General features: G+C 37.0%; 1 protein-coding gene across 4 annotated transcripts in view; it reads left to right on the top strand.

Moving 5' to 3' along the window:
• Nucleotides 1-22,253, top strand: part of GLT1D1 (glycosyltransferase 1 domain containing 1) — a 65,450-nt gene extending 43,197 nt beyond the window's left edge. For all 4 annotated transcript variants that reach the window (XM_026058759.1, XM_026058761.1, XM_026058760.1 and 1 more), the window contains 4 exons: nucleotides 4,559-4,602; nucleotides 5,541-5,661; nucleotides 12,728-12,826; nucleotides 22,040-22,253. In XM_026058759.1, the coding sequence (XP_025914544.1) occupies nucleotides 4,559-4,602; nucleotides 5,541-5,661; nucleotides 12,728-12,826; nucleotides 22,040-22,186 (411 nt within the window). In that variant the 3' untranslated portion in view covers nucleotides 22,187-22,253. The remainder of the gene's footprint in view (nucleotides 1-4,558; nucleotides 4,603-5,540; nucleotides 5,662-12,727; nucleotides 12,827-22,039) is intronic.
• Nucleotides 22,254-27,167: the final 4,914 nt, after the last annotated feature.

The following is a 27,167-nucleotide window of genomic DNA, read 5'->3' on the forward strand; positions in this document are numbered from 1 at the left end:
TAATATATGACTGCTACCTACTGTATGTTTTCTGGGTGAATTTTAAAATGAAACAACTAATGTCACTCTCACCACTTTCTGGAAAAATATTCCATGTGCAAACTTCCTTCAGTATTGGAAAGTTGCTTCTATATACAACCTTTATTTGTTTTTCTTAATTTCACCATTTCTCTGGCATACACCCCACAATCTTCTGCTGTGCTAAGTAATTCCTCACTGTCCATCATGACAGCATTTCAGTAACTTGGGCTCTATCCCAGTCGCTTTCCCTTAACTGCCTTGACAGTGTTTATAAACTTGGGGGTTTTGGTTCATCCTTTGTATGTAGAAACATCCTGCAACTCACCTGGCAAATAATAGACCCTTAACCCCACTTCCACAAGTGGTCAATGCAACAAATAAATTTTGCATAAATGTCTGAACTTACAATTTCATAAAATATCTACAATTTAAACTTAGTTATTCATAAAAATGTAGATCTAAGGTAGTGATTTCTTCCTTTCTCTAGAACTGTTGAGGCATGAGTTCTGTTTCTGGCTGTCACTGATTTGTTGTGGTATCTTTGGGAGCATTATCAAATACAGTGATGTACATCTTTCTGCTGGTGAACGTGGATAGCAATAGTTCTATATCTACATATGTATGAATTTAGACACACACGTGTGTGCACACACATGTGCATTTATATATATATATAAAGGTTAAATCTATTTATTAGGTTCTATTTACAGATTTTAGAATTCTGATAAGATGTTGGGCATGCAAGTGATCAGGATGTATAGATAATTAATATTTGCTTAGAGAGAATCTAGTACCTCCTTATTAGAAATATGGAAATCCTTGATAATGTAAGTAAATCATGTGTTTTTGAAAATGTATGGACAAAGAAAATTAAAATTCAAAAGGATTTGGTCTAGATCAATCTGAAATTAAAAAATAAATATCACCTGTCTTTTTCACCCAAAAAATTGTTTCCTGTCAAGAAGGATGTTTCATTTGGTGCATAATAGAATGGTTAACTTTTGGTCATATGTAATAAAAGCCAAAAAAACAAAGAGTTAGGACAATAGCATTGCTCACAGTGTCACTTTTCTTTTACTCAGGAAAGCAGAATGCAGGATCATCAGTCAGGTTGTAAAAGGCTGGATTCAAATCCATTTTATGCCTAATTCAGAGCATAATCTCTTATTCCTTAGAAAATTCATTTTCTTCACTATTGCTTTGTTCACATATTTAAGCAGTCTGTATTCTGCTCCAGAATATCCCACAGCACAATGATTAGGAAAGTCAGATAGGAGACAATGATAAAATTTAAAATTCCTTAAGCCTGAAGAGGAATATGAAATTCTGCCAGCTACATTCTAAATAAGTGTCCTACTCACTGAGATGTTTTTGAAAGGAAAAAGAACTACTTCCACTGTTATGCTGACAAGTCTTCTAACCCTTTGTTTCCTTGGTTTTCAAGAAAACCTTTCTTCAACTGAAATTTTGTTAGAAATATTGAAATTCACTGTTTCAATATTTTAAAAATGGGTTGCCAATGTTTGTTTCAGATTTAAAGTTTTGCTAATTTAGGTCCAATTTGCCAAATTATTTCAGCAGATGATTGAAAATTATATTTTTGGCAAGTTGTTAGTTGTCCCACATTGAAGTAGTAGTGCTGCAGGTTAGGTCAGAAGACGTTACATTTTCTGAAGTATGGAAAAGCCRGTGTAGAATGCCTGAATTCAATATGTTAGTCAGGTTCCTAAACTTCTGGTGCATTTGCCGCAGGCAGATTGCGTTCTGCTGCAGACAGCAGTTGTGTTTTTCTGGGGATGCTCATTCTTGCTGAGCCTGCTCAACAATTGAACAGATAAAAATTGTAATGTGGGGTCACCTGCTGCTGTGAATAAAGCCGGTTCCTTTCCCAGCGATACTGTCAAAACCTTGCAAACCGCAGATACCGAGCAAATGCCCTATCCGTATTAAATATGTTTGCAGAAATAGCTTTTGACTCTGTATTACTCAGGGCAGTCTTCTGACAGAACTTTAAATGTACTAAGATCTGGTTTTTTTTTCTGCAAAGCTTAATAAACCACAAAGCCACAGTAGTCCCGACATCATAATGAAGATGTTTCTGCACCATTTCTTCAGTTTGAGTTCACAGCAATTTAGCGTAGTGTGTTTATAGAAGGTCCCCTAGATTTTGATCACTGTAGGTCCTGTGCTTAACAAGAACCTTCATCTTTGGACAACATTTGATCCGTGACTTTTTGCAGTGTCAAACGTGTCCCAGATGTTTCTTTGCCTGTCAGGAGAGTAGAACTTCCTTAATAGGATCCCTGGTCCTGTTAGGTGTGGTTTCTTGCTATGTACCCACTGCATTGTCCATGTGTCATCTCATCTGTTCTGCTAGAAACTGTTCATACCGTGCAAGCTGCCTTCCTCTGATGAAATATGTAGCTCTCTAAAGGCTTTCGCTGTGTTAAAGAACTGTGCACAGCGGATTGTTTAACAAAAAATGATAGGTAACTTATGAGCGTATTTGCCTGGTACATTGATAGATAACAAACTAAAATATGGCAGGAAATACCCCTCTATCTGTAGAAGGAACTGGACCATTGAGATACTTTGGGTTGAAATAAGCCTGTCTTTTCCATAGTTTTTTCTGAGAATGTGCTAAGTTCCCAGGCATCCTGCCATAGTCAGTTGGCTTAGGAAGCATTCACATCTTTGAAGTGCATTTCCAACTTACTGAACAGCTTATATTGTATCTAATTTTCTGTTATAATGAGACTGTGGTTAGATAACTGTGCCCCCTCAAGTTCCTAAATGTAGCTCTCAGGGATCACTGTTGCTTTTCCAAGTATTGCTACACCCATCCTGAAAGTAATATTTTAACTGAATTTTCATATTCAGGCCAGGCTTCTTGGAATATCTACCAACAGAAGAATACAGCTTAAAGGACTGTTGTCAGATGGCAATTTCTTGGCTTCCACATGAATAGATAGGATAGAAATTAATATCTTACAAATTTTATGAGTCACAGGCCATACTTCTTTTTTTCATCCTTCTAAAGGTAGAAGAGCAAAAGCCCATATCTCACGGCTCATTAAATCACTTGCATGTACTCCATTGATTTCAATGGAAACACAGTATAGTTCCTCCTGAGAGGAACTTGACATTAAAATAGTACTTTGGGGAGAAAGCTGAAAATGTGTTTATATAGAAATAGCAATCATGAAGTTCAATATAAAATATCTAAGGAACCTGTGAATTGGCATATTGGTTAGAGTACAGGTCGCTATCATACTCTGTTGCCGGGATTAGGTATTACTTCAGGAAAGGGCACCTGTTTTCTCCCACACTGTTACTGAAAATACTTTCTAAAGCAGTTATGTGAGCCTTTTGTTTTTTATATGCAATAGGAATTCATTCCAGAGTGCAAGAGTGAGTTGCATGAATCTTTTGATTTATGAAGCCCCAGGTTTCATGACATAATTATTCTTTTGTTCAAAGTACACAATCATAGCTATAAAATCACTTCTGACTTTTTTCCAGAAGTTTTCTAAATTGTTCTGTTACTGTTTCTGTCTTGTAATTTGTAACAAAGAAATAACACATTAGCATGCATTAAAAAAATAAGCCATGCTGTCCCCAGTGCTTTCAATTGCTGTGTGCTATGCAGCCTGTCATAAATTAAGCTAATATATTCAGTCTGCCTTAATAAAAACAAGTCCAGTGCTGTTCTTCATGTCTAGTTAAGGATTTCCAAATTCTGTTTATTTCTTTTAAACATGTTAAATGAGAATAACAGACGTAGTTAAGCTTTGTAAATAAACTTGCTGGAGTTAATTGCCCGTCTTAAACAATTTTTAATAATTCTAGCTTATTTTGTATAAGTTTGTGTTTATTAATTTTCAAGCAAATTGCATAATGTTCATAAAATCTCTTTGACTGTCTCAGTTTACATGCAGGTTGTTTCCTGTGTTAACTAAAGCCTGAAAAGTCCCTTTTCTTCCTCACACTGGTTACCCCATACATAAAGGGACAATTACTTGGCACATCAGTGCATTGTTCCTCACTTAGACAGTAAGTTGTCAAATCAGTCATTTGAATCATGATAGCATTAGCAGAGCAATCGGAAACCAATCCTTCATTCATTTTAAGTAGATCTATAGCTATTAGAACCTGCAGCCAGAGGGGTGTCAGAGGACAAGAAATGAAACCTCCCTTTTGAGGGTATCCCAAAGCTACCCTGAATTAAGAGTAGCCATGTAAAGCTTTACGAGTGGAGCAGTCAATTCACATGCACTGTCCTGAGCACCAACATCCCTAGCAAGACGTCTGTTCTAAGTGTCAATCACTCACAAGAGCACCCATCCCAAGAATCAAAAGTTACTCTACCGAATTACCTGTCTCTGGTATGATTTTAAAGCTCAGCTTACTCATGCATTTAAAATTTAGCAAAAATGCGCTAAAACTGATGTGCATTTGTTTTTCTCTTCTGGGTATTTCAAATGTATGCTGTAGTGCTAACGTAGTGCCATATACCTATGTATATATTTCTTTCTAGGTTGATCCACTTTTTACAAGTGAAGTCAAAGAAAAGGTTAAAAGGTAAGAAGCTAATTTTATGCCTTTTATCTGCTTCAAATTAAAGCTGCTGGCTGGCTGGCTGGCTGGCTTTTTAGACCATGTGCATAAACACTCATTTGTATATACAATAGACATAGATGCACTACTCTCTGTATGACTAAAATGAATGTGTTCTGATAATTTGGCACATAATGTTCTCAGACCAGATAGTGTATACATTTTAAATTTTAGGATAACCAGTAGATCTCTTCATGTTTTGTGTTCAATCACATTTAGGTTTCGATTTTGATTTAGGTATGATTTACACTTATTATTCTTTTGGGCCTTTTCATTCTTTCTTTTACTTTGACTTCTGCAAGATTTTGCATGCTGTTGGTGGGTGAGCGAGTAGGGGGACAAGATAACCCTGAGTAGCTTTTTTTCTGTTTCTAGTTTATGCACTTCCTAATTGAAAGGTATAAATTTCAGAGAAGAGAGGTTTTATTTTTGTTTTTTTTTTCTGAAGTAAATAGAGTTGCCTGGCTAGAGCAGAACAACCTTCTCTGATTGTTAATATTGGTTATATGCCTCAGAGTTAAAAATCTGCATAAAGTATGCGTTTTGCAATTCCATTTTCAGAGAGAGAATATTTTTGTTGGTTCCTTTCAGGTTATTAATGGAAAATGTCTCCTGTAATCATGCTTTGATACTGCAGTTGATATAGTTATTTATGTCTACAGAAGCTGGGTGTTACATACTGTAGAGTCAAAAGAGCAACATTTAGCCAGGTCTAGTTGACAGGTAGCTGGTTCAGGGTCAGATGCACTTGTGCTCACACCTGGCTTAGTGACCTCATGGAGAGGCAGGCGCCTCTGTCTGAACCATTCTGGCCATTTTCCATCATTGCCCTAAGTTTTAGGGAGTAAAATTCTTAGAGCTTATACTAGCAAGTGTCCTAATTGTGCGTGCCTTATTTCTAGGGCACCTGGAGTACATTTGTTACAGGAGATGTCACAAGATGATCTTCATGCTGCTATGAAAAGGTGCTTTGCTGTGGTGAACAGCTCCATTTCAGAGGGAATGTCTGCTGCAATTCTGGAGGTAATTGCATCTTTGCAGTGAGGGTGTTCAGTGAGGTTACAATGAATCTGAAATAGCCTTTTATCTGTGGAAACACATGTCAACGTTTTATGTCCCCATTTTAAAGCTGGTGAAGACTAAACTAAACTATTTCTTTTTGCAAGTGTCAGTAATTAAGTTTTTTTCCCCCCTTAAACTGACAGTTTTTTATGGTTTGTCTAGTTATTTATTTTTAAAGGACACAATGTAATTTTTTTCAATCCTGTTAAATTAACATTACAGACCTGAGATATGAGAATTATTCTGATTTATTGGGACTGCTACTATTCTTGATTCAATGTCTACTTCCTTGTAATGTTGCTAGACTAGACTTCCATTTATTTTTACATCCTTTCACAAAGCAATCTAAAAGCTGTGTTTGGTTATTTAATTCTGAAATGATTAATGATTGAATGACATGCTTAGTTAATTTTTTTGCCATTGGTACCGTAAATTAATAGTTTAATAATAATAGTTTAATACTGAAAATTAATAGACAGGTTTATTTCATACCTGTCAAAGCAGGGCCCTGCTTAGTATCAAATGTTCTCTAGGAAAGACATAAATGTACTTAAAGTGGAAGTTCTTTGGGCAGGGACCTTCTACTATTCTGGTTTTTTTTTAGTGGCTGCTGAATGTTGGTTTATCATTGATGATCACAGAAACTGTTACATGATTTGTATTAATAATGAATCTCCCATGCTGTTTCTAATGAGTAATCACATGTTGCATTTCCAGCATGCTTTTCAGCCATACTAAGTTCTTCATAAGAAAGCTCACTAAGTGAGCAGCATAAGAATTCTGAAAATTAGGTGATGCTGAGATGGCAAACGTGCGTTTCCTTTCTGAAATGCTAGTTGTTCAGAGGTGGATGCAGATGCTGTTTCCCAGCAACAATAGTATAGAAACAACAATTATGACAGATTGTGACATTTCCAAAGTTATCCATGTGGCAGGCTAGACAAATTTTTAATGTTCAGTAGTTGTTGAGATGAAATGGAGCRTGCCAACACAGTACACAGCCACTAAGTCAGTAACTGAGAGGAGTAAATGTTAAGTACCTGTCACCTCCTTTGTCAGGAGACCTTTTCTTCAGGACTACTCACATAACAACAGTTGACCAAAAATCAATCTGATGAACCTCCTGTGAGTTCTAGGGAGTTAAAGAGGAAGAAAAAAGCCCAAACAGAAGGAAAAACCCCAAACAGAAGTCAATTCAGAGACAAAGTTTCTACAGTAGAAGTGCAAGTGTGTTTGGCATGGTTTAAGTCAGCAGATGAGAAAAGTGCGAGCTTTYGAGCTGTCACAACTCACAGTTTACCACAACCCATTTCATTTTATACTGGTACACCAGGATGTAAGCAGCTAGTTGAGACACTTACTGTATTTTCTCAAAGACTTTTCTGCTAGCTCTGCTACGGTGCTGCCTCTTAAACTGCTCCATTAATGATAGAGTTCATGTGCAGGTGCACTCAGCATCGTAAGAGTTTTGCTCTCAAACAGTCCCACATTCAGTTCAGAACTATGGGGCTATCGGTGAGTGAGATGGTAGGTGCTGGTGGCTGCTCACCTTTTATGGTAAGTTTTATGTTGCTGTACCTATCTCTATATATAATTATGTAAGAATTATTATAGAGAGCTATAAAAAAGGCTACATATTCTTGTTTGGAAATTATGATCTCCTTCAGGAAGATTCTCTTCACAGGAAGAAAAATAAATCTATACCCATAGGCATAACCCATTTCTTTTCCCCAGCCTTGGTCCTGTATTAGCCTAGTTGAATAGTGGAGGAAGGACAGTCTAATCTCTGAAATGATAACTCATGGCTTCAAGTTTATCATGGAAGTCCTGTAACAGTGATAAAGAGAGCTGGCATGCTTTCAGAAGCCTGAGCATGCTACTTCAGGTGCATATCTGTTACAAGCAAATGAGTTACCAATTACAGGTGGGTGCACGCTGCAGTCTTGCATTATAGGAAGGAAGGTCTGATAGACACAGCGCAGATGTAGTGAGACAACAGTTCAGTTCCCAGTTCGGTCAGGATTTTCATGTGCCATCTTGGACAGATTAGTTGATCAATCCTATGATGTCCACTGTTTTCCACCTGCAAAATATGGATCATTTTTCACATGGCAGATGTAAGAATAAAATCTATTGTTGATTCTGAGCTGCTCAAATATTACAGTAGAGAATGTATGGGTGTCTGCTGGACCATTATCTGTTGGTTAAACCCTGTAGAATTAGGAGGAAGCTCGGGTTAGATGATTAGAATTTCGGAGCTGCTCCTGTTAACTCTACAAGCAGAACTGGGTTGTTAGCTATCTATTGAGAAACTACCTGAAGCTTGCCCTGTTAGTTACTCCGACCCATTTGAATGCTTCTAAACCTACAAGGATTTTGGTATTGTATGACTATCTACTAGACAGTTGTATGGTGGGATTTGATGACAAGCTTATAAAATATCTTACTGTAAAAATCTATCTCTCAGGGGAAGTGTCAGTCTAATTAAGTCAAGTCCCTACTGGAGGCCAACGGTAGGAAGGGCCATCTGTTAAATTAACAAGGCAGAAAACTATGTGTAAAAATCTTTTGGTCTGGAATATAACATCTTGCTTGAATTTGAAAATGTAACTCTCATCGTCTTGGAAGTTCAAAATTTAACAAGGTCATGAATCTATAAACGCTGAGCACATACATAGCTTGCTTTTAGTATGAGATAAATATGAGATAAACATAAAATCATATCTATTTCAAACCTGCCTTAAGGTTTGAAACAACCAGAAATCATAGCTAATTATTTTGTCGTCTAGTACTGATATCTCAGAGATCTTTGCTGTAACTGATCTATTTTCTGTCTGCAATTTAAAGAAGAAAAAAACGAGCACTATAGCAAGCATTTAAAATACATCTCATAACCTCAGAATGCTCAGGAGTGCTGCATGTTGCTGGGCAGGTGATGGTGAAACAGGCCCTATTACTAGAAAATTTTGTACATTTTCCGTATAGTTAGATAGCAAAAGGTTTTGACCTTAGCACCATTCCATCAGAGTGTTTTCTCTGCTGTAAAGAATATTCCAGCTATTATAAAGGGCATTAGATTGTTATACGTTCACAAAATAAAAGCCGATTTAAAAAAAAAAAAGAAAAAAAAGATCATCATAGAAAAGGAAGATGGCCAGTCTCTATTCTGCTGTAGTACAAAATCCAGTCTTAGACAGCATGTGAAGTACAGGCCTTAGAGTTTAGAATAGAAGCCAGAGAAACCTATAAAAATAAAAATGAAGAGGTGTAATCGAGGAGTAAAGCTGAAGAGAGGCCAAAAAAAGATGCAAATAAGATAGGAGGAAGAAAATGAGGGACAATCTAAAAGACATAATAGTAAACAAAAACTGTATTTACTCTATAAGCCCCACACTGCTAGTTAGAAATGCTTACTGCACAACATACTTCCAAAGCTAAAATTTACAGCATGCACCCTTCTGATATAGCTTTAAAACACATTTGCAGTCACGATAATGTAGCAAAACAGATGGCTAACTGAATAAAATGTGATTTTTTTTTACCCTATTATTTGTGGAACCTAGGTCAATAAATTATACATATTTTCAACAATGCGAAAGATTCATTTTACTGCTTAAAAATAGACTAAGTATCTAAATTAAATTCTAAGCCACTTCATGCAGTAATTATTTACAGCACAATCCATTTGTTTAAGGCTAGCTGGTATAAAGCCAGCCCCTCATCTTATGTATTTGGCCATCTGTTGTGTCTTTCAGTGGCTATAATTCATTGGTACCTATGTGTTTTGGGACCTTAAAAGTTTTTTGATGTAGCAGTTATTGCCCTCCAACGCCATGAAACAGAACAAATGTCTTTCTCTTGCAAGTTCAGAAATTATGGAAAATGAAATATAAATTTAGTGGCCAACTTTAATGAGACGTCAACTGTGTAGCATTCAGAAGCAGAAGTGAATGAACACATCTTATGACAAAAAAAAAAAAAAAAGGAAAAAGAAAAAAAATGTGCTCCAATCCAGTCTTTGCTGCAGTACAGCAATACTGTGCCAGCATATAAGGTACAATCTAACACACCATTAGGTACAGTCTGACGCACAACTGCTTTACGGCAATCACACACACATTTGACTATCGCTGTTCGTGCACAGCCAAATGGCAGCCTTCACTGCCACCGCTGTGCCGGCATCCAAACTCCCCTCTCTCTCGTGGATAGCTATCGTGTCCAGCGTGGGCAGTTCAGACGGCCAAGCCTGGGGTCAAACCTTGTGCTGTGTTTTGTGAGTTTTGTTCTTTCCTTCTTTCTTTTTTATTTTTAATGGTGCACTTTCTTTTGAATGGACAATCACTTGTTGTTTGGAAAGTAGCCAGATCTGAAATACTTCTATGGTTTGGGTTTTTTTAAAGGACCTGCAAATATGAAATACAAGAAGGTGAGGCCGTAGGCAGGTGACACTGAATGCTGACACACTTCTCCGCCACTATCAAGCTCTTGGTTTTCAGTTCAGAAGTTCAAGTGAAATGTTTTCATTCCCTGATCATTGGACGTGTTCCAGTGAGATCGAGAGCAGCCAGCACACTAAGCACAAGGGCATTTAAGCCTGTCAATAGGAAGGGCTCAAAAGAGAGGTGAATCAGAAATGCGCTCTCTCCTTTAAGGTGTTGATGCTTCTGTGGTAACTCCGTGTTAGGTCTAGAGTTGGATAATTAGAGCCAAAAGCAACTTCCTCAACCTGCAGATTCAAATCCCAGCAGGTGTAGTGGGGAGCTGGTATCTCACGTTTGCTGGGTGAGTGCTGGGAGCTTTGCTGGGCTGGTGAGTAGATATTGTCATCGCATTTTTTTTGTAAATCTACCTTTGGAAAGCAGATTTGAGGGTTTTTTTTTTTTTCTTTCTTTTGTTTAACAGTAAATTCAAAGCAAATGAATAAATCATTTGTGGATGACCAAAAGCTGTATTTTCCTCACCAAAATGACGTTTAGTGAAAAAGCTGTATCTCTGCAATTTTAGACACGTGGATAAATTCAGAAATCTAGTCTGTAGTTTTTATTTTGCCAATTTATTTACTCTGGTTTGAGCTCACTTCATTAATCTATTTGTCTGAATTACCTCCAGCTGACCCTGTAGTTTCTGCTGTGAAGTGTAGAACAGGTTATATCATTAAGGATTATTATTATTTTTAGTGCTAACTGCTGCAAAGCAGATGTTTGTGCCAGAAGGACTATAGGAGTTATGTGTCTAGAGTAAATTTATCTGCAGTAGTTGTATAAACAGTGTTTCTCTTGTATATTTTAACCTATTAGCACATATTGCTAAGTCACAGCATTCCTTCGCTGTGCAAAACATAATTGGTTTTGTACATTATAGGCCAGGGTATTTTTGTCTCCAGTTTTGTCTGAATTTTAAAAAAGCAAGTGAAGTGTTACTCTTGGTTTTCTCCCTAGAGTTTTGGGGTTTTGCTACATAAACTGATGGAAAATTGCTTCCTATCTGGGAGTGTAATGACAGTAATTAAAAATGCGTTCTCTTTGAAGTGTCAGGGAATCGGTAAGAAACTGATTGAAGATTTGGGGGAGTGAAGTTCTTTCTGTTGTTTGACACTATGATAATTGTATAATATGGGGATTTTTTTTTTTGTGGGGGGGGTTCAGAGTCRGTGCATCTCAAGACTTCCAAATTCAGCAAGAGAAATTAAAATTTCAGATCAGGATACATATGAGTAATAGGATTGAGTGGCCAGCGTTTGCCCACTAGTTACTTCAAAAGCTGCGCTGTATTTTTTAAAAGTTGCCAGGCCTTAGGTGTCTTGGAGATGGTGTCCTGGCTGTGAATGGATGCTGTGGTGCACGGCTGCTCCTGATTCTGCAGGCAGCCTGCCCTGCTACCATCTTGAGACCCCCACACCTCCTTTCCTCTTTTAAACATATATAGATGGATGGATGGATGTATATCCATGCACACACACATATATATGTATGTGTGTAAATATGTGTGTGTGTGTGCGCGCGCGCGCGCGCACATCATACATATACAAGTGTATGTGTATACATGCGTATATACACAGACACACAGACACACACACACAGACACACAGACACAGACACACACACACACACACACACACACATATATATACATACATACATATATACACACATTTGTTTATTTATTTATTTATCTGAACCAGCCCATAGTTTGTATGGAATCAAATTCCAGTTCTTCAGATGTATTCCTTGCTCTCTGAGGAGTCCCATACCAACAGCTTTGTAGGTAATGTGTTCTGAAATCATCATGTGTTCTGAAAGCGTAACCCCCCTCTTTCCCCTCCTTGGTATACAGTCAGAAGCTATATGTTACCACATACTTCCCTGCATTCCCAAATGCTCGAAGTCTAAGACAGGCTATGGTAACAGATGTCATCAGAAGAACTCCTTCCAGAGTCCTGTTTGAGAAAGGCCAATAAAAATCAGAGTTGAGGAGCAGGAGCCAAGAAATTTCCACTGTTATCTTTGTCTGTGGTTGGTGTTGCACACATCTCTCCAGTTTTGCACAGGTTGTAGAAAATTGGTGAGAAATGTGTTTTAATAGAGCAAAATAACAGGTAACTTGTGTAGGGAAGAGTTGGCCTTTTATGCTATTAACTAATCTTCCCATCTGTACAAGGTAATGGTGGGAGTTACAGGGACAACCTTTGATCTGAACCTTAATTTTAACCCCTTAAAATATGTCAGGAACTTCCAATGGGCACCAAACTCTGCACAAAGAAAGGATGACTCAGCCATTGGACTTTCTGGATTGATTGCTTCTGATACTATTTTCAAAGTAACAAGACTGACAAAAATATAAGGAAATCATTTCAGTGAAGTTCCATATGGGAGATCACATTAGACTTGATATTTTTAGGTTGTCGGGGGAAGTGGTGGGAAAGAAGTTGGATTCTTTGTGTCTGCTTTTTATTTTAAACTTCTCATCAGTTATGTATGTCTCAAAATCCTAATGAACTGCGTTGTTTCCTTTCTTCGCATTCCTCTAGGCAATGGATTTAGACATTCCAGTGCTGGCAAGAAACATTCCTGGGAATGCAGCAATAATAAAACATAAGGATACAGGACTGCTATTTTCGGATCCCCAGGTAACAAAACAACAAATCCTTAGACAAGCTTCGGTTCCTTTCCAAATATTAGGTTCATTTTCCATTACATGCTTGCATCCGTCTGGATACTTTGCTTATACTCTCAGCAGTTTTTCTCAGATTCTTCTAAATCCCCACATCTGCCTTTCTTGAAGCTCTGCTGTTGTCTCATGTTCACTTTGCAGTTCACTAAACTTTTGCTAGGTGTCAGCCTTGCTGAATGTTTGTCTAGCCTATACCACTGTAGCACCTGCCACCCCACCGAGCTCAGTTCACATCCTCTCAACTGTTGCACTTTGATTGTGAAGGGTCCGTGAGCAACCTTTAGAATAGATGGTATGCATATGTCCTATTTCCCTTCAAGCGTTAACTGAAATGCAAACTCATATTATACAAGCAGTAGCTAACCGAAGAACTATAAGCCTGAAGTTTTAGATAATATATTATCTATAATTTCTAGAACTGAGTGTTAATATAAAGCATTATTAGGTCAAAGATATTGCTAGGTCAGAAAATAATTAATGCCTAGAACCAAGCAAAGTTTTAAAATGGAGTTTCTGTGCAGATAAGTAAGAGTGGGGAGAGTGAGAGCACTCCACATTTAAATTATAGAGATTTTCATTTGAATATATTTTCCTCCATTGTGGCTTTGCTGTTATGTAGTTGTACATGATGAGAAAGATGCCTTTCAGACACAGAGTCCTTTTGGTTTTAATTCACTTCTTTTTTCTTACTTTGCCGTATTAGTAAAATACTAGAGAAAGAAGGCTATGAAGGCTAGTTTTCAGAGCCCCCTTTCAAGAATGTCTTATAAAGAGTTTCTTCTCCTTCCTTCTTTTTTCCTTGTGTAAAGACATAATTTAACATTCTGTTAAATTATATAGGCTTTTATGTGTTCACTAATTTTAACAATGAAGAGGGAAGGCTCGTTCATTATGGATGCACTAATGCTTTGGACTTCTGGTGGAAGAAAGGCTAAGGTGATGTTTTGTATGAGGAGACAAACATATCCGATATTTGTTTGACGGGACTCTATACTAAAGTCCCAGGGAGCAGAATTGGATCAACACATATCAATAACAGTATGCGGTTGTCTTCATCGCAAGCATAACCTAAGAGAGGTTGTATTGTATTTTCGATTTGTTTGGTATGTCAGCATATTTCATTATTGATTTAGTATACCCACCTAAATCATTATTTCCTGCTGTGATCATATATATACCATCATATATGGAAATCTCATATATAGTTTTCAAATTTGTCATGAACCTATTCTGCATGAATTGCATTTCTTTTACAATATGAGACTATAACTGATTAACTAATGTGGCCAGTATAGTAATTAGGGAAGAAAGGATTGAACATCAGCCTGTTTATTATTACATAAACCAGAATTTACTAGATAACCAATATTTTCAGCTAAGTCATTAGTGTTTTTTTTTATCCAATTCAAGATTAAATAAAACTAGAATAGTCTATTTGATTATTTTGCAAAGTAGAAAAATGTATCATTTATCTGCTTTGTGGAGTGTGTGTGATTAATGCATGCTATTAAGTATTGTTTCAGGAAGGTGAATTCTGTTAGTTTTTTTGTTTTTTAAAGAAAAAATTCTTGCAACTCATGACTTCTTCTGGAGTATTCAATGTTTCCAATGGTTTCTACAACCAGATTTCTTTATTAACCTCTGGAATTTATTTTGCTGGGGAAGTATTCCCTCTTCTTACCATACCTCTTGGAACAGGGGGGACTACTTTCTGGCTAGTGCAGGCTGAGACGTAAAACTGTTAGTAAAGTTATTTGTACATATGTTCTCTGCAAAGAACCCTTTGACTTGCATATGCTCCTTCAAAATTTGAAGGCTATATGCATGTAGTATCTCATCCTGAACAAGCATACTGGCTCTTCTGACATTAAGTCTGTAACATACTGGTGTTTTCCTCAACTTGCCAGTTACATTTGTCTTGGAATTCAAAAACATAATTTATACCAGGCCCAATTAGCTTCAGCATACATCCTTATAAGAAACCTCTCCTGTGATCTCAAAGCATCCTACATTCCAAGTGTTTCTTGGAATTCAAGATCAATTAAAAATATCCCATAGATTTCCTCCATTGGAGAAAAGTGCAGTTTTAAGCACTGAAGTAAGTCCCACTGTCTTCAGTGGGTCTGTACACTCCTAAGGGCTTTCTTTTATACCAGAACTGCAGTTGCAGACTGTAAATACGTCTAGAATGCTATAATCTTAGTTTAAATAGCCCCTTCTGTTTGAGCATCCTTCCCTGCAACATGCTGTGTCAAAGATCAGAAAACCTCATTCTCCTGCTGCTTGTTGACCCCCTTTTTTGCTGTTATTCTATCCCAGTAGTTCACAGAGTATCTTTTAAGTGAAGGTGGTACCTTGCACTACCATATTGTCTATCCTACTGCTAGGTGATATTTGTACTGGGATCACTAATATTTGTGCAGTTACACTATCTCAGAAAGTAAAGTAATACCCCTCCCTTCTCTGTACAACAACAATTGTATCTCATTTAATAATAGCTGTTTTATAGCTTTATTGGTGTCAAATAATGTAGACACTATCAAAGTTTGCAGATGGGTCAGGACAAGATTTATTTGCAGGATAATATTCTAATCCCACTGCAGAGTTGCTGAAAAACAACTTTCTTCTTGCAGTGAAAAAAACACCAAATGGACAGAATGTCAATCATTTTCACTCATGGTCTTAAAGATAAAGTAATCACTTACTGTTGTTCCTTATCTCCCAAAAACATATCAAATACAGTTTTTCAAACCACTCTATATAGTGTATCAAAGATTGAGAGTTATATTAGATCAAAGAAATGAGATTAAGTTAGAACACTTCCAATTTCAAGCTATTTCTAATATTTTTATTGTTGGAAGAAGGAGCAGTCTGCCCTTAGCACTTTGGATACTGTCTTAGAATATTCAGTCTGTCAATAGGGATGGGAAAACATATGTCCTTGTAAGAAGTTTTCTCTTTTTCTGTTATTTTGATTACTTTGTCATTTAAATATCTGGTAAAATATTTTCTGCTGTAACCTCAATTACGACAGGTTAGTTTGTTCTTAAATTAGTTCTGTCAAAACAAACTGTTTAGAAATATCATTTTAAATTAATCTAAGATTTACATGCTGTTTCACTTCTGTCTGATTACAGTTCAGATCATTCAGAAAGCAGRAGACATTATTCACTATCTTAAGTAAGCTACTTGAATTGTCCAGATTTTATCAACCAAGAAAGTTTATTTCTATCAGAGGTTAAATGTGAATCTCAATCGTCTTCCTGCTGGTTTTGCATTAAACATTGTTCCAAATAATTTTGTTCCTTATTCCATGAACTAGCTGATGTCTAGTCACGTAATTGCATCTCGATTTGATTCTTAATTCCTCAATAAAAGTATTTTTCTGCCACAGCAAACTTTCATTTTTAATCTACCTCTGTTTACTGAAGTGCTTGGAAACCCTTTAGGCTTGCTTGCTTTGTTTGTTTGTTTTTGAGCAAAGGTGTTTCCCTTATACTTTCTTGTAATTATAGTTACTCTCATATATACACTTAAAAAAACCCTTATTCTTTCATCAGAAATTCCTTTCAGAGTAAGCCTTTCTTCAGTACCTTTGTTCATCCTCAAGAAGAAAGGGACAATGAAGAAGGAACAAGGGACAAGGAAGAAGACTGTCCTATTTGCTCACCCTTTTCCCTATTCTGAGATCCGTATCTCCTCTCCTCTTCCCCTGTGTAGCAATTTTCAAGGGGTTAAACTTCCCTGCCTTCCCTTTTCCTGCAGCTCACTGCATGCTGGCTGGCTCTGGAACAGCAGAAGTCATCATTCTCCCTTTGTTAGACTGCACAGGTTCTTCAAAAAAAAGTTTCCTCTTCTCAGAAAGCTGCTTAAATCTCAGCTTCGTGAAATTCTAATTATTTCTAGAGTGTTTTATCCTGCCAGCATCTTTATCTCTATCCACCATTCTCTGCAATCTGAGTGTTTATTCCATCCCACCCAGAGCCTCTAAAGAGGTTTCCATGTCTACTTCGTCATACAACCTTGTCCTTTAGTCCTTGGGTTAGATCTGAAAGGATACACTGCAGACTTTCAAGGACAAGGTTAAATTCTCCTCAGCACACAAAATCCATGCTTCTGTATTAGCCCAAAGCTAAAACAGACCACAGTCCAGAAAACAAACAAAGAAAAATCCAACAGTTCAGGAGAATATACATGATTAGGTGATATGAATGAAGGCAGTTCATAACAGTGTGATTAAATTGTAATGTTACACATTAGGGGAAATTTCTTTTAATGGTATGGATAAGTTAGTGTAGTAGTCAGATGCTTGGGGAAGTCCATCTCTATCTTGAAAAAATCTGTGTTGCTGAAGATTTTTAAGAAAATGTCAAAGGAATCTGTCATTGCTTAAGTTCAGTGGATCCTACCTGGTTGTGATGGTATGGGCTATATCTTAGTTCAAGTGTAGAAAACATTGCTTATTTTCAAGTTGTTGCTCATTTGGGGAGGGAAAACTTTACAATACAGTAAGTTTAAATAGGAGGCATTGTATCTGGTATGTGGACTATCTTACCTTTTGAAAGCTAAATTAGAAGGATATAAATTGACTATTATAGAACAAGAATCATTTTTAATTATGATCACTATTGGTTTTCCTCTTTTTTTTTTTTTTTTTTGCTACAAAGGAAATGAAGTGAGCTTTCATGGCTTAGAGAAGTAGCAAATTTTGTGCGTAATTATACTCATCATTAACCATTTGCAGATATTGTCAGGCTTCGTGACTGGAAATAGCGAAAACCTTGCCAATCATTGAAAAAAATAYCCAGGTGGAAACAGCAGTTAATGTAAAAGTGGAAACTATGAAAGATTTTGTCCTTGATACTACATCACCTGTGCACCTTACTTTTAAGTCATGGTTTAATCCTGCCATTACTTGACCTTACAAGTTTATGTTAAAAGTGACACTGAGTTAATGGGACATGAAAGAAAAAGTGGTAAGTAAGAGATAAGAATAGCCACCTGCTTTTGGGCCATATATAATGCCAAAAGCATGTTAAAAGGGAAGACACAGAGTTATTCAACTTCTTAAGGTTCAAAATTATATGGACAGCATCTGTAAAAGCTCACAGAAGGAGGGAGAGGAGGTAAATAAGAGCCCTTAAGAGAGGCTCCAAGCACAAACAACTGTCTAAGTGAGAGCAGGAAAGACTACTGTTAGCAGAAATAACTTTTGAAGTGGAGGCAGGGAAACACAACTAATTTGCTGAACCAGCTCAGCTGGCTACAGGCAGCAATACACTGAAGGCACATCACTGTGCTCTGCCAAACATGCATCAATACCATTCCTGCTGTAGGAGACCAGGACTTCGAGGCAGAATTTATCCTAAGGTTTTAGCCTTGTGAACTTTGGTAATGAATAGACTGATTTGTGATTTATTTTTGGCAGTGCCAGCAATCGCTRTTTATACTCTCTTAGAAATACTGGCCCATTGCCCTGTGAAGTACACAGATGTGCCTGCAATCTGAGTTTTGCCTGCCACTAGGTAGGTATGTCACTATTCTGACTGTACAGCTAGAATTTGCCTTCCCTGGGCTGATTCTCTGCTGTTTAAGAATCATGTTCTTTTATCTGCTGAAGCTGATATGAAACGGTTTAATAGCAGACTTACTTACTTTCATTATATAAATAATATATTAACCATGCATCTTATTTTCATCATGTGAGCTGTGGCACTTTTGTAGTTCTCCTTGTAATTGAAGGACTATTCATTCTGTTTACTCAGTTCACTCATTTTTTAGCTTTATCTTCCAGATGCCTGTATTTCTGGTTCTCTACAAAATATTATGCAAAATTTCTTTGAGGTGCTATATACAGAAGCCAATATTTTCTTTAAAGATGACTGGCCAATTTACCAGGGGAAAAATATATTATGGATCTTGCCATTAAAGAATGCCTGCGTCTGAAGTGATGTACTGCCCACAAAAAAAGGGCACATGTAATACTACATCTGGATGTAAACAACATGATATTTTCCCCTCTTTATTCTGGGCTGTGGCCAACTATTGAGGCTTCAACTTTTACACTGTGTTGTTTTTTTTTTTTTCCGTGACATATAATTATTGTACCCATTTCTGTAAGTGAACAAAGGACTTAATAGAAACATGTTTTTCTTTCCCCCAAGTAGTAAGTTATCATGCATATCACCTCCTTTGCTGTTGCTGTTGAGGTGCATACTCTTATGTTTGATAGTTAAAAAGTAATTTATGAATTTTGCCCCTCTTTCATCAGAAGTAAAGCTTACTTCACATTTGCAGCAAAATCTGAGAGTGTAAGATAACTTGCAGAAATACTTAAAGCCTAGCAGCTGATGCAGAGACAGGTTAGCCCACAGTAAGTAATTTGTATCTCATAGGTTTTCAGTAAAGAGAAATTAAATCCTAGATTTTCAGAAATAGCATTGAGTTCTCAGTGGCTGTATTCTGCAAGTGGAAGCCCATGCTTCAGATTTACCACAAAACTACAACTGAAATTCAAGTCAGTTGGGGTTAAGAAAGACACCTGCGAATGAGGTTACTGCTCTCTAAAAAAACTGAGCGTACAAAACTGAAGAAAAGCTCAGCCAGAAGCTCCAAGGGTACGAGGCAAAACCCAGTTAAGTCATAGTGAATCTCTCCATTGGCTTCCAGTCAGATTGTAAGTGACTTGTAGGTGGTCACATTTGATTAGTAGAAGAGGTAGGGATAAYGCTGAGAAACCCTTATTTGCAATCCCACTCCCTGGTATTTTTCCATTTGTTATTTCTCCCTCCTGCAGTTACTCAGTTTTTCTGCTCTGGACTCAGGTTGGCATTATCCTGAAATTATCCCCAGCATTAAGTATTGTAACTGTGCACAAGTATCTCATTGCTTCTATCATTTACATGTTTCCAAGTTTTTGTCCTCTATATCCACATTTTAAAAGAATGCTAATAGGACTACCTGTCAAGAAATGTTACATTGCTGCTTGAGGTAATTTACATAAATTATTTTAAAACATTATTTTAAATAAAATCCTCCACAGGAGCATAAAATTAAAGTTGGAATGTAGTTCAGTGTGAACAGTATTTATTACTATGATTATACAGGCAATTGGTTGAAGCCAGCATAAGTCACGTAAGACTTTCCCACCTCCCCTGTTCTGTATTCTTGGCAGATAAGGAGGAAGGAAAAGAACATATATCTCTAAGGTTGGAGTCATTGGCTGTATCTGCACTGTCTGATACAGGCAGCCTTAGGATACCCTCTAGACCAGACTCACCTATCTTCCGTAGGGAGAGTCTTACAAGCACAGGCAGAAAATACCCTCTTCAGACCGCAGGGATCCTAAGTATCTAACTGTTTACCAGTATAACACTAATCAAATTAGCACATACCTAAATGGTTGTCTGCAAGGTAGTTGTGGATGGAAAGCAGGCTGGATATGAAGCACAWGGCCCTTATGACTAGTCCAGAGGCTACTCTTCCAGTGCAGCATGGAGAGAGCCAGCATGAGAAAAGAAGAAATAGTTGGGAATGGAGTAGATGGAGCCTGAAGCTTGGCCAAAGTTCTGCAGTGCATCAAAGGTTTTTTTTGAACAGGCATAGGAAAAAATGTGTTTGGGGTGAAACCTATGCTCGGATCACTGGGCAAGGAGTATCATTTTTTGCACCCATAAACCATACAAGTTGAAAGGCATCTTTGCGCAGAATACAATGCAGTACTGATTTCATGTAAAAAAATATAAGATTTTGTTAATATGCATGTATGAAAATCATCTTACTCTATTTTCTACACAGAACTGATTATGTAACTTAGTTACAAGCCTTGCTAACAGAACTGATGTGTGCATCTTTGACTACTTAAATTTCTTGGCACTGATGCATATATTTACAATATTTGTCTTGTCAGTAGGAGTCAAGGCAGTGATTATAACATGTTCAATGTGCTTTCACATATCGGTGTTTCCCAGGGGTCACCCTATAGTTATGTATTATGCATAGACATCACTTGCGTTACAACTTCAGCATTGATCCTGTGGTAAGCAAAGATTTTATATCTTTGTATCTCTTTATATACAATTTGTACTTGGGTTTTCAAGTATAGTTTGTTAGTTAACCTAGTGTTAATATAACTCTAGTCTTATTTGTGATACTTCCTCTCATAGCTGACGGTTTATGTAAATAATATATCTATCTCCTTTGGCCATTCTTTATGTCTCCCATGTCCTTATGTGTGCCTTAAAAATCTGTCACTGACTTCACTACCCATTGTGTAATAATGTCTTATCTTAATTTTTCATTGATCCAATAGCTGTCTGCTCTTCTGAGCTGAACCAAGACAATATTTTGCAAAGATTTGAGCACATTTGTAATCAAGATGAAGTACTGGACATTATCTTTTGATAGAAAATTAGACCAGCTGTTCAGAAATCAAATCTCCTTTCACATGTTTGATGTTCACAACTTACTTCACTTCCCTAAAACTAAATTGGAGTGGCAGAGGAACAAGCAAAGGAATAGTTGTAGTCTTTCAGGTGTAACAGTTTGCCCAATAAAGTTAAAGGAATTTCATATTTGTTTTTTTTTGCAGAGCTTGTTGAGGTAACACTGCTGTATCTGTAACTGCCCAGCATCAACAACTCCAGAAGAGCTTGTTGCTGCATGCCTGCTCCTAACTTTATACTATAACTATCTTTGTGTAGTGAGGTTTTTTAGTCTTACTATAGAATTAACTAAAGATGTTTCAGTAGCAATGAGCTTAGCTGAGCTTAGATCAATCTGATGCCATCTGTCCTCCATGAAGGAGACCAGGGGAATTATTTAATTTATAACCAGTGGTTTTCTAACATTCTAGTAGGCAAACAGTTTTTGTGTCCATTAAATTTGCTGCGTGTAGTTGTCTTAATACTCTCGGGATTTGGCTTCGATTTTAAATCTCTTAGTTGGCAGGCTGTATAAAAGATATAAAATAATTATTTATTGATTGTTGTTTATAAACAAACTAAGGTACTTGACCTTGAAGAATGACTTTGAACTTCGTGAACGAATGAGCATCATATTATGTATTGGCTCACAGTTGAAGTGCTTTACTGTCACCAAGCTATGTCAGTATCATTAGAACTTCAAGGAACTTTTAATTTATTATTTTCTTTTTTTTTTTTTTTTCCAGGAGTTTGTTGTGCTGTCCAAGAGTTTGATGAATGACCCCATTATGAAAAGAGAAATTGTAAGAAAGGCTAAGGACTATGTGAAGAAACATCATTCATGGGAATGTGAAAGAAAAACCTATCAGAATCTTGTCCTAAGACTCCAGTGAATTGCAAGACTACAGCTGCTACCCAGCAGTCTGTATCAAGTACTTTAACAACAGAAATGTAATTAGATTTAGGCTTCTGTTTGTTTCTTTTTAGAAGAGATAGTTAGGCACACATTATTCTATTCAAACATACCAACATCACAAGAGTTGCCCACTGCATCAAACTATCTAATTCATCTAAGTCAGCATACTGTCTCTAGTGTACCAATTCATTGCAGACCAGTATAATTCTGTAAGATCACAAGGGAGAAATGTGTCTTCTCAGCAGTCACAAAACTTCTGTTGTTGTAAGGCCACAAAAAGGGGACAATTTTTTGTGCAGGTGAGCACTCAACCAAATAGATCTAATCTCAAATGTGATCATGCTGCATCCTAAGAAGTCTGCAGTGAAGTAGCTGTTTTTTCTCCAATTTACCAATCCAAACCTATTCAGTTTTGCATGTGATGCACATATAATGTTGCAAAGCAAACCCCATACATTCATAAAGTCAAAGTTTGTTATATCTACAGAGTATAAAATTATCAAGGTGAAAGCTTTTTTAAGAATAAGATTAACATGTTTACATATTGAGGACATGATAATCTGGGGACCAAAAAGCAACCAAAGTATTGATGCCTGAGGAAACTGAAGTGAATAGGGCATGTTTTTACCTCCCTGTAGGTACTTGAATTTTTTTCAAATAATCTCATATTTCCAAACAATGCCATGTATGCATTTTCTCTTGGATCCTGAGAGTAGCTGAGGAAGGCTGGCAGAGCACTCTACAGCTGTACTTAGCTTCAGATTCCAGAACTGCACAGTACTGCCCTCTGCAGCAAATATCTCCTTGCAGATGGAGATATTTAAGTAAACTACCTCTTAGTTTACCAGTGTCTTTGGTAGCTTAGCACTTTACCTATTTACAAAAAGATTTGACAGCTGTAAAAAAGGAGGGAAGAAAGAAAAAGTATTTTCCATTTGCTATGTACTTGGTACTGTTCTTTCTCATCTGTGGATCTCAGGATTTATTGTCATATAATGTAGAAACTTATTTTAAATGGAGGCTTATCTGAGCTTAAAGTCCTAACTAAGAGTCATTCCTGACAGCCTAGTTGTTATAGACATATCTTTGAATCTATAATTACATATCAAAGGACTGCTACTTATAGAAATGAGTGTCATATTTTAACTACTTGTTATTGGAAAAATGTTTTGTTTTGTATAGACTTGATCCAGCCCCTATGAGAACCACCGGGAAGTTTTCTATTGATTTGAATGACTTGTGTCAAGCGCTGGGGGTTTTTTCGTTTTTGTTTTTGTGGTAGTAATGAAGTTCACTATATGTTTTAAACTTTCCACTTTATTTTTGATGCTTTGCAACTGCAACAGGTGGGACAGTAAACAAAAAAAGAATTTGAATGTCTCATATTTACTTCTCTAAAACTTTTCCCACTTTTATTGCAATGTGTTTCTGCTCAGCATTTCCTGCAATAACATGAGATGTTTTTGAATCAATCCCCAAGGGCAAAACTGGCCTGATTTTAAATCTGAGAATTGTTACACTCCTTTCTCAGTGTGTTCACCTAAGTATTTCTGGAGTGGCCTTCAGCATTCTGGGATGTAAGTAAATCTGCATTAGTTCTGATTTTAAGGGCCACCAGACTACCACTGAATAGTTTATAAACCTGCAATTGAATCTCAGCCTGTTGGGTATTCTCTACTGTTCTCTTGAGGATCAGTATTTCTTTCACTAACCAGTGACCAGTGAGGCCACTTATGGAATCACGGTCTTTGCTTTTTTCCATAGCAACTACATATTAAATGAGGAACTCCTACAATATTGATTTTTCAGCATGCTTTATGTGGTATGGAACCATTATAGGCAATAAAAACAAGACTATTTATAGTTATGTAGCCTACTGTGGGGAGTCCTGCTCCTTTCAAAACTTCTACTCAGATCTCCTCTGCCAGCATGCCTGTGATGAGCTGCTTGTTCCGCTTTGTGCGGGGGGAAGCCCTAGGGATTGCCTTCCTCTGGTATCTGTTGTCTTCTGAGAAGTACAGGTTGATTAAAAACAAATAAGCAAACACATAATGTAGGATAGAGGTCAGCTATACTTCTAAGCACTGAGATAATGGCAAATGATTAGAAATGGTAGTGATTAGAAAGCTTTTCTAAAATGTGATACGTTTATTACTAAGCTTCAAGCAACTAAACATAACGAATCTGAATTTGCACTATTTCCAGCAAAACAAAGTATGTGCAAGTGAGAAATTCTCTTACGCCCTCAGAATGTAATTAACATATGATTTTTCAGGCTGTATTTAATCTATAAATATGAAATCTGCATCTAGGAAACAGCATGCTTATTTGCATGTGATAACCATATCAGAAGCACAAACAACTCTTCTGCAATATATGCATTAAAAAAAAAAAAATGTAGTGAGCCCTGAGGACTGTTTTACAGTTATCAAATGAGGCAGTGTTCATCAATCAAGGGCATTCAGCTTTGATATCATTTATCACATGTGCTTGTGTTCTGCAACATGAAGCCTGTCTATTAAGGTTAAAAGGTTGGGGCAACAACTGCTAGGGAATTTGAGCACAATAAATTGCAATTGAATTTATGTTTTAAATTTCATCCAGTCTTATGTTCAAGGTCCATAAATATTCAGTGAGTCTTGTATGTCCTTGTAAAGAAAATATTAGATCCTGTACAGGCAATTTTAGGTATAATTATCTTTCATATCTTTCATGATTTTATATTTAAGAGTAATCCTTTTGTTGTCCTGCAGCCCTAATTATAGTATTTAGCTTCTCCCTTCGAAGCCCCGTTTCTTAGCCTAGCAGCTTTTCAAGCAAGGCACACCTCACTGGAATATGAATACAGCTCCAAAAATAGCACTTTTTCTGTTCTCAGGAAAATCTGCATTGTGCATTTACCCCTGTGGCTAATTCTGTATTTCAGGACCTTAAAATGTACTGTTAATTAATCCAATTACATGCATTTTGTTTTGCAGTTAATTCTGCCATTGAATCCACAGGAACTGAGTAAAAGCAATGGACCTGTACAATGGATACTACTATACTGGTTCCTTTATTGGCACAATTACTTCAGAAGTAGAGACAATTTGGTAGTGTGTGGCAAAACTCAGCTAGAGCCTGTGGTTTGTAGAATGAGAGCTTCCTGAATTAGGATTTCATTTAAAGCGTACCTATTCCAGTTTTTAGAGCTAGTTTCTGCATTCCCATTATAGCCTTAACTGGTGTATGGTTTAAGAACGCTGTGATTCCGAGTCAAGCCTTCCTGTATTTGTCTGTTCTGAGGAAAAAGTGGTTCTAGACTTAAACCAGCAAAGATTTGCCACCTCCCAGCTGTGCTGCGTTGGCTCTGCTATTCTGCCCAGCAAGTGGAGCCAACGGCTGGGCTCTGCTCCCTCTGCTTCGGCCCCGGTAGGAAGAGCATTAACAGGCAACTAGTCCGGCTCCATCACAAAGCGTCTCTATAGGAAGCAAGGGGCTCTTTCTTTCTTTCTTCCTAGAGCAAATAAAAAATTTGTCAGACTCTAATCCTTTGCCAATACTGTCACTCAACAGTTGGCTCAGAAAGCTGGCCTTTGGAAACCAGATTGTACTGATCTGAACTATCTCAATTCACCAATATCTATAGCCTTCAAGGTGACCTATACAGTTTGTCTTAAGGGGAATAATCTAGTCCAGGGAAAGGATTTGGTTAGGTATCTGTAAAGATTTAAAGAAAACAAAAGTCAGCCCTTCCTCTTCAGACTCATTACAGCCCATTTTGAGAAACATTTTGGATTTTAGATGTCATGTCTGAAATAAAAAAAAAAAAAGCCGCTCTCCCAGGAAACCAGAATATTAATATGGCTGTAAGGATATTAGCACATTCTTTAAGTATTTTAGAAAAAGTATATATCTGAGGAAACTTATCTCCAAATAATAATTAAAATGATATGGTATTTAGAGAGTTAACATTTTAAATTCAGCTTTTGCAGATGGCAAAAGTTAACAGTGCTGCTGAGTGTTGTCAGGGATGCCAGGAGTTCGCAGGACTCCTACATATTCAGTTATGATCTTTTGAGGGGTTTTTTTTGGTCGCTGGGATGAGTCAATGAATTAATTCAGAGCCTTTAGGATGCCACTTTCAATCTGATATTGACCATTGTGGTTTAAAGTCCTGATAGAAGGCTCAAAGCTACCAAATTAACAAAAGGTAGTTACTTGGTGATCTCAAGGGAATTAGTTTTGATGTTTTGTTATTAACCTAGTTGACATACCATGTCTTAAAGACAACCATCAAAAGAAAATGTTACATTCTATATCAGAAGATTTAAAAGTATTCCTGCTTTTTCTGCAAATACAATTTTACCATCAACTTAGCATGAATATTAAACAACCTTGAATATCTGCAAACAGTACCTTTATGGTAAATGAATGCACAAGTACTTCAGTCTTCTTCTGCAAAATATTCACCTGTGTCTGTTGGGCTCAAACTGTTCTGTCCCTTCTCCTCCACCCCAGTCTTTTTAATCTTTTGGTCAAGAAGAGTTCCACATGAAAAATAAAGAAACAGTTTAAGAAACAGTTTTATCAAAGGCTTGTCAGAAGAGATGGGTGCTTCCATGTGGAAATCAATCATTTAATGGCTCAGTGGGATCTGAGCTTTTTTTTTTTTTTTTTTTTTTCCTCCCCTTCCCTCCATTAAGTTGTCTGGAGTAGTTTCATCACTCCAGAATTTATTTCACTTCCTCCTCTGTCTGGTTGGTCCAAGTCCAGTTGCTTTAATATTTGAAACTTGAACCCTATATAAGAACAGGCTTCTACAGCCTGATTTGCAATTGCTTGGTATACCCTTGTACACCTCCCAGTATTCCTAGCTGTCACAGGTACGTGCAATTTGATGACATGCCCCAAAGGAAAGTCTTGATCCTCTGAACTCTTAATTGTATTTAAAATTTTATACTAAGGAGCAACTATAA

Source organism: Apteryx rowi, unplaced genomic scaffold (assembly GCF_003343035.1).
Source record: "Apteryx rowi isolate R43461 unplaced genomic scaffold, aptRow1 scaffold_15, whole genome shotgun sequence".
In the NCBI taxonomy this organism is placed as follows: Eukaryota; Metazoa; Chordata; class Aves; order Apterygiformes; family Apterygidae; genus Apteryx; species Apteryx rowi.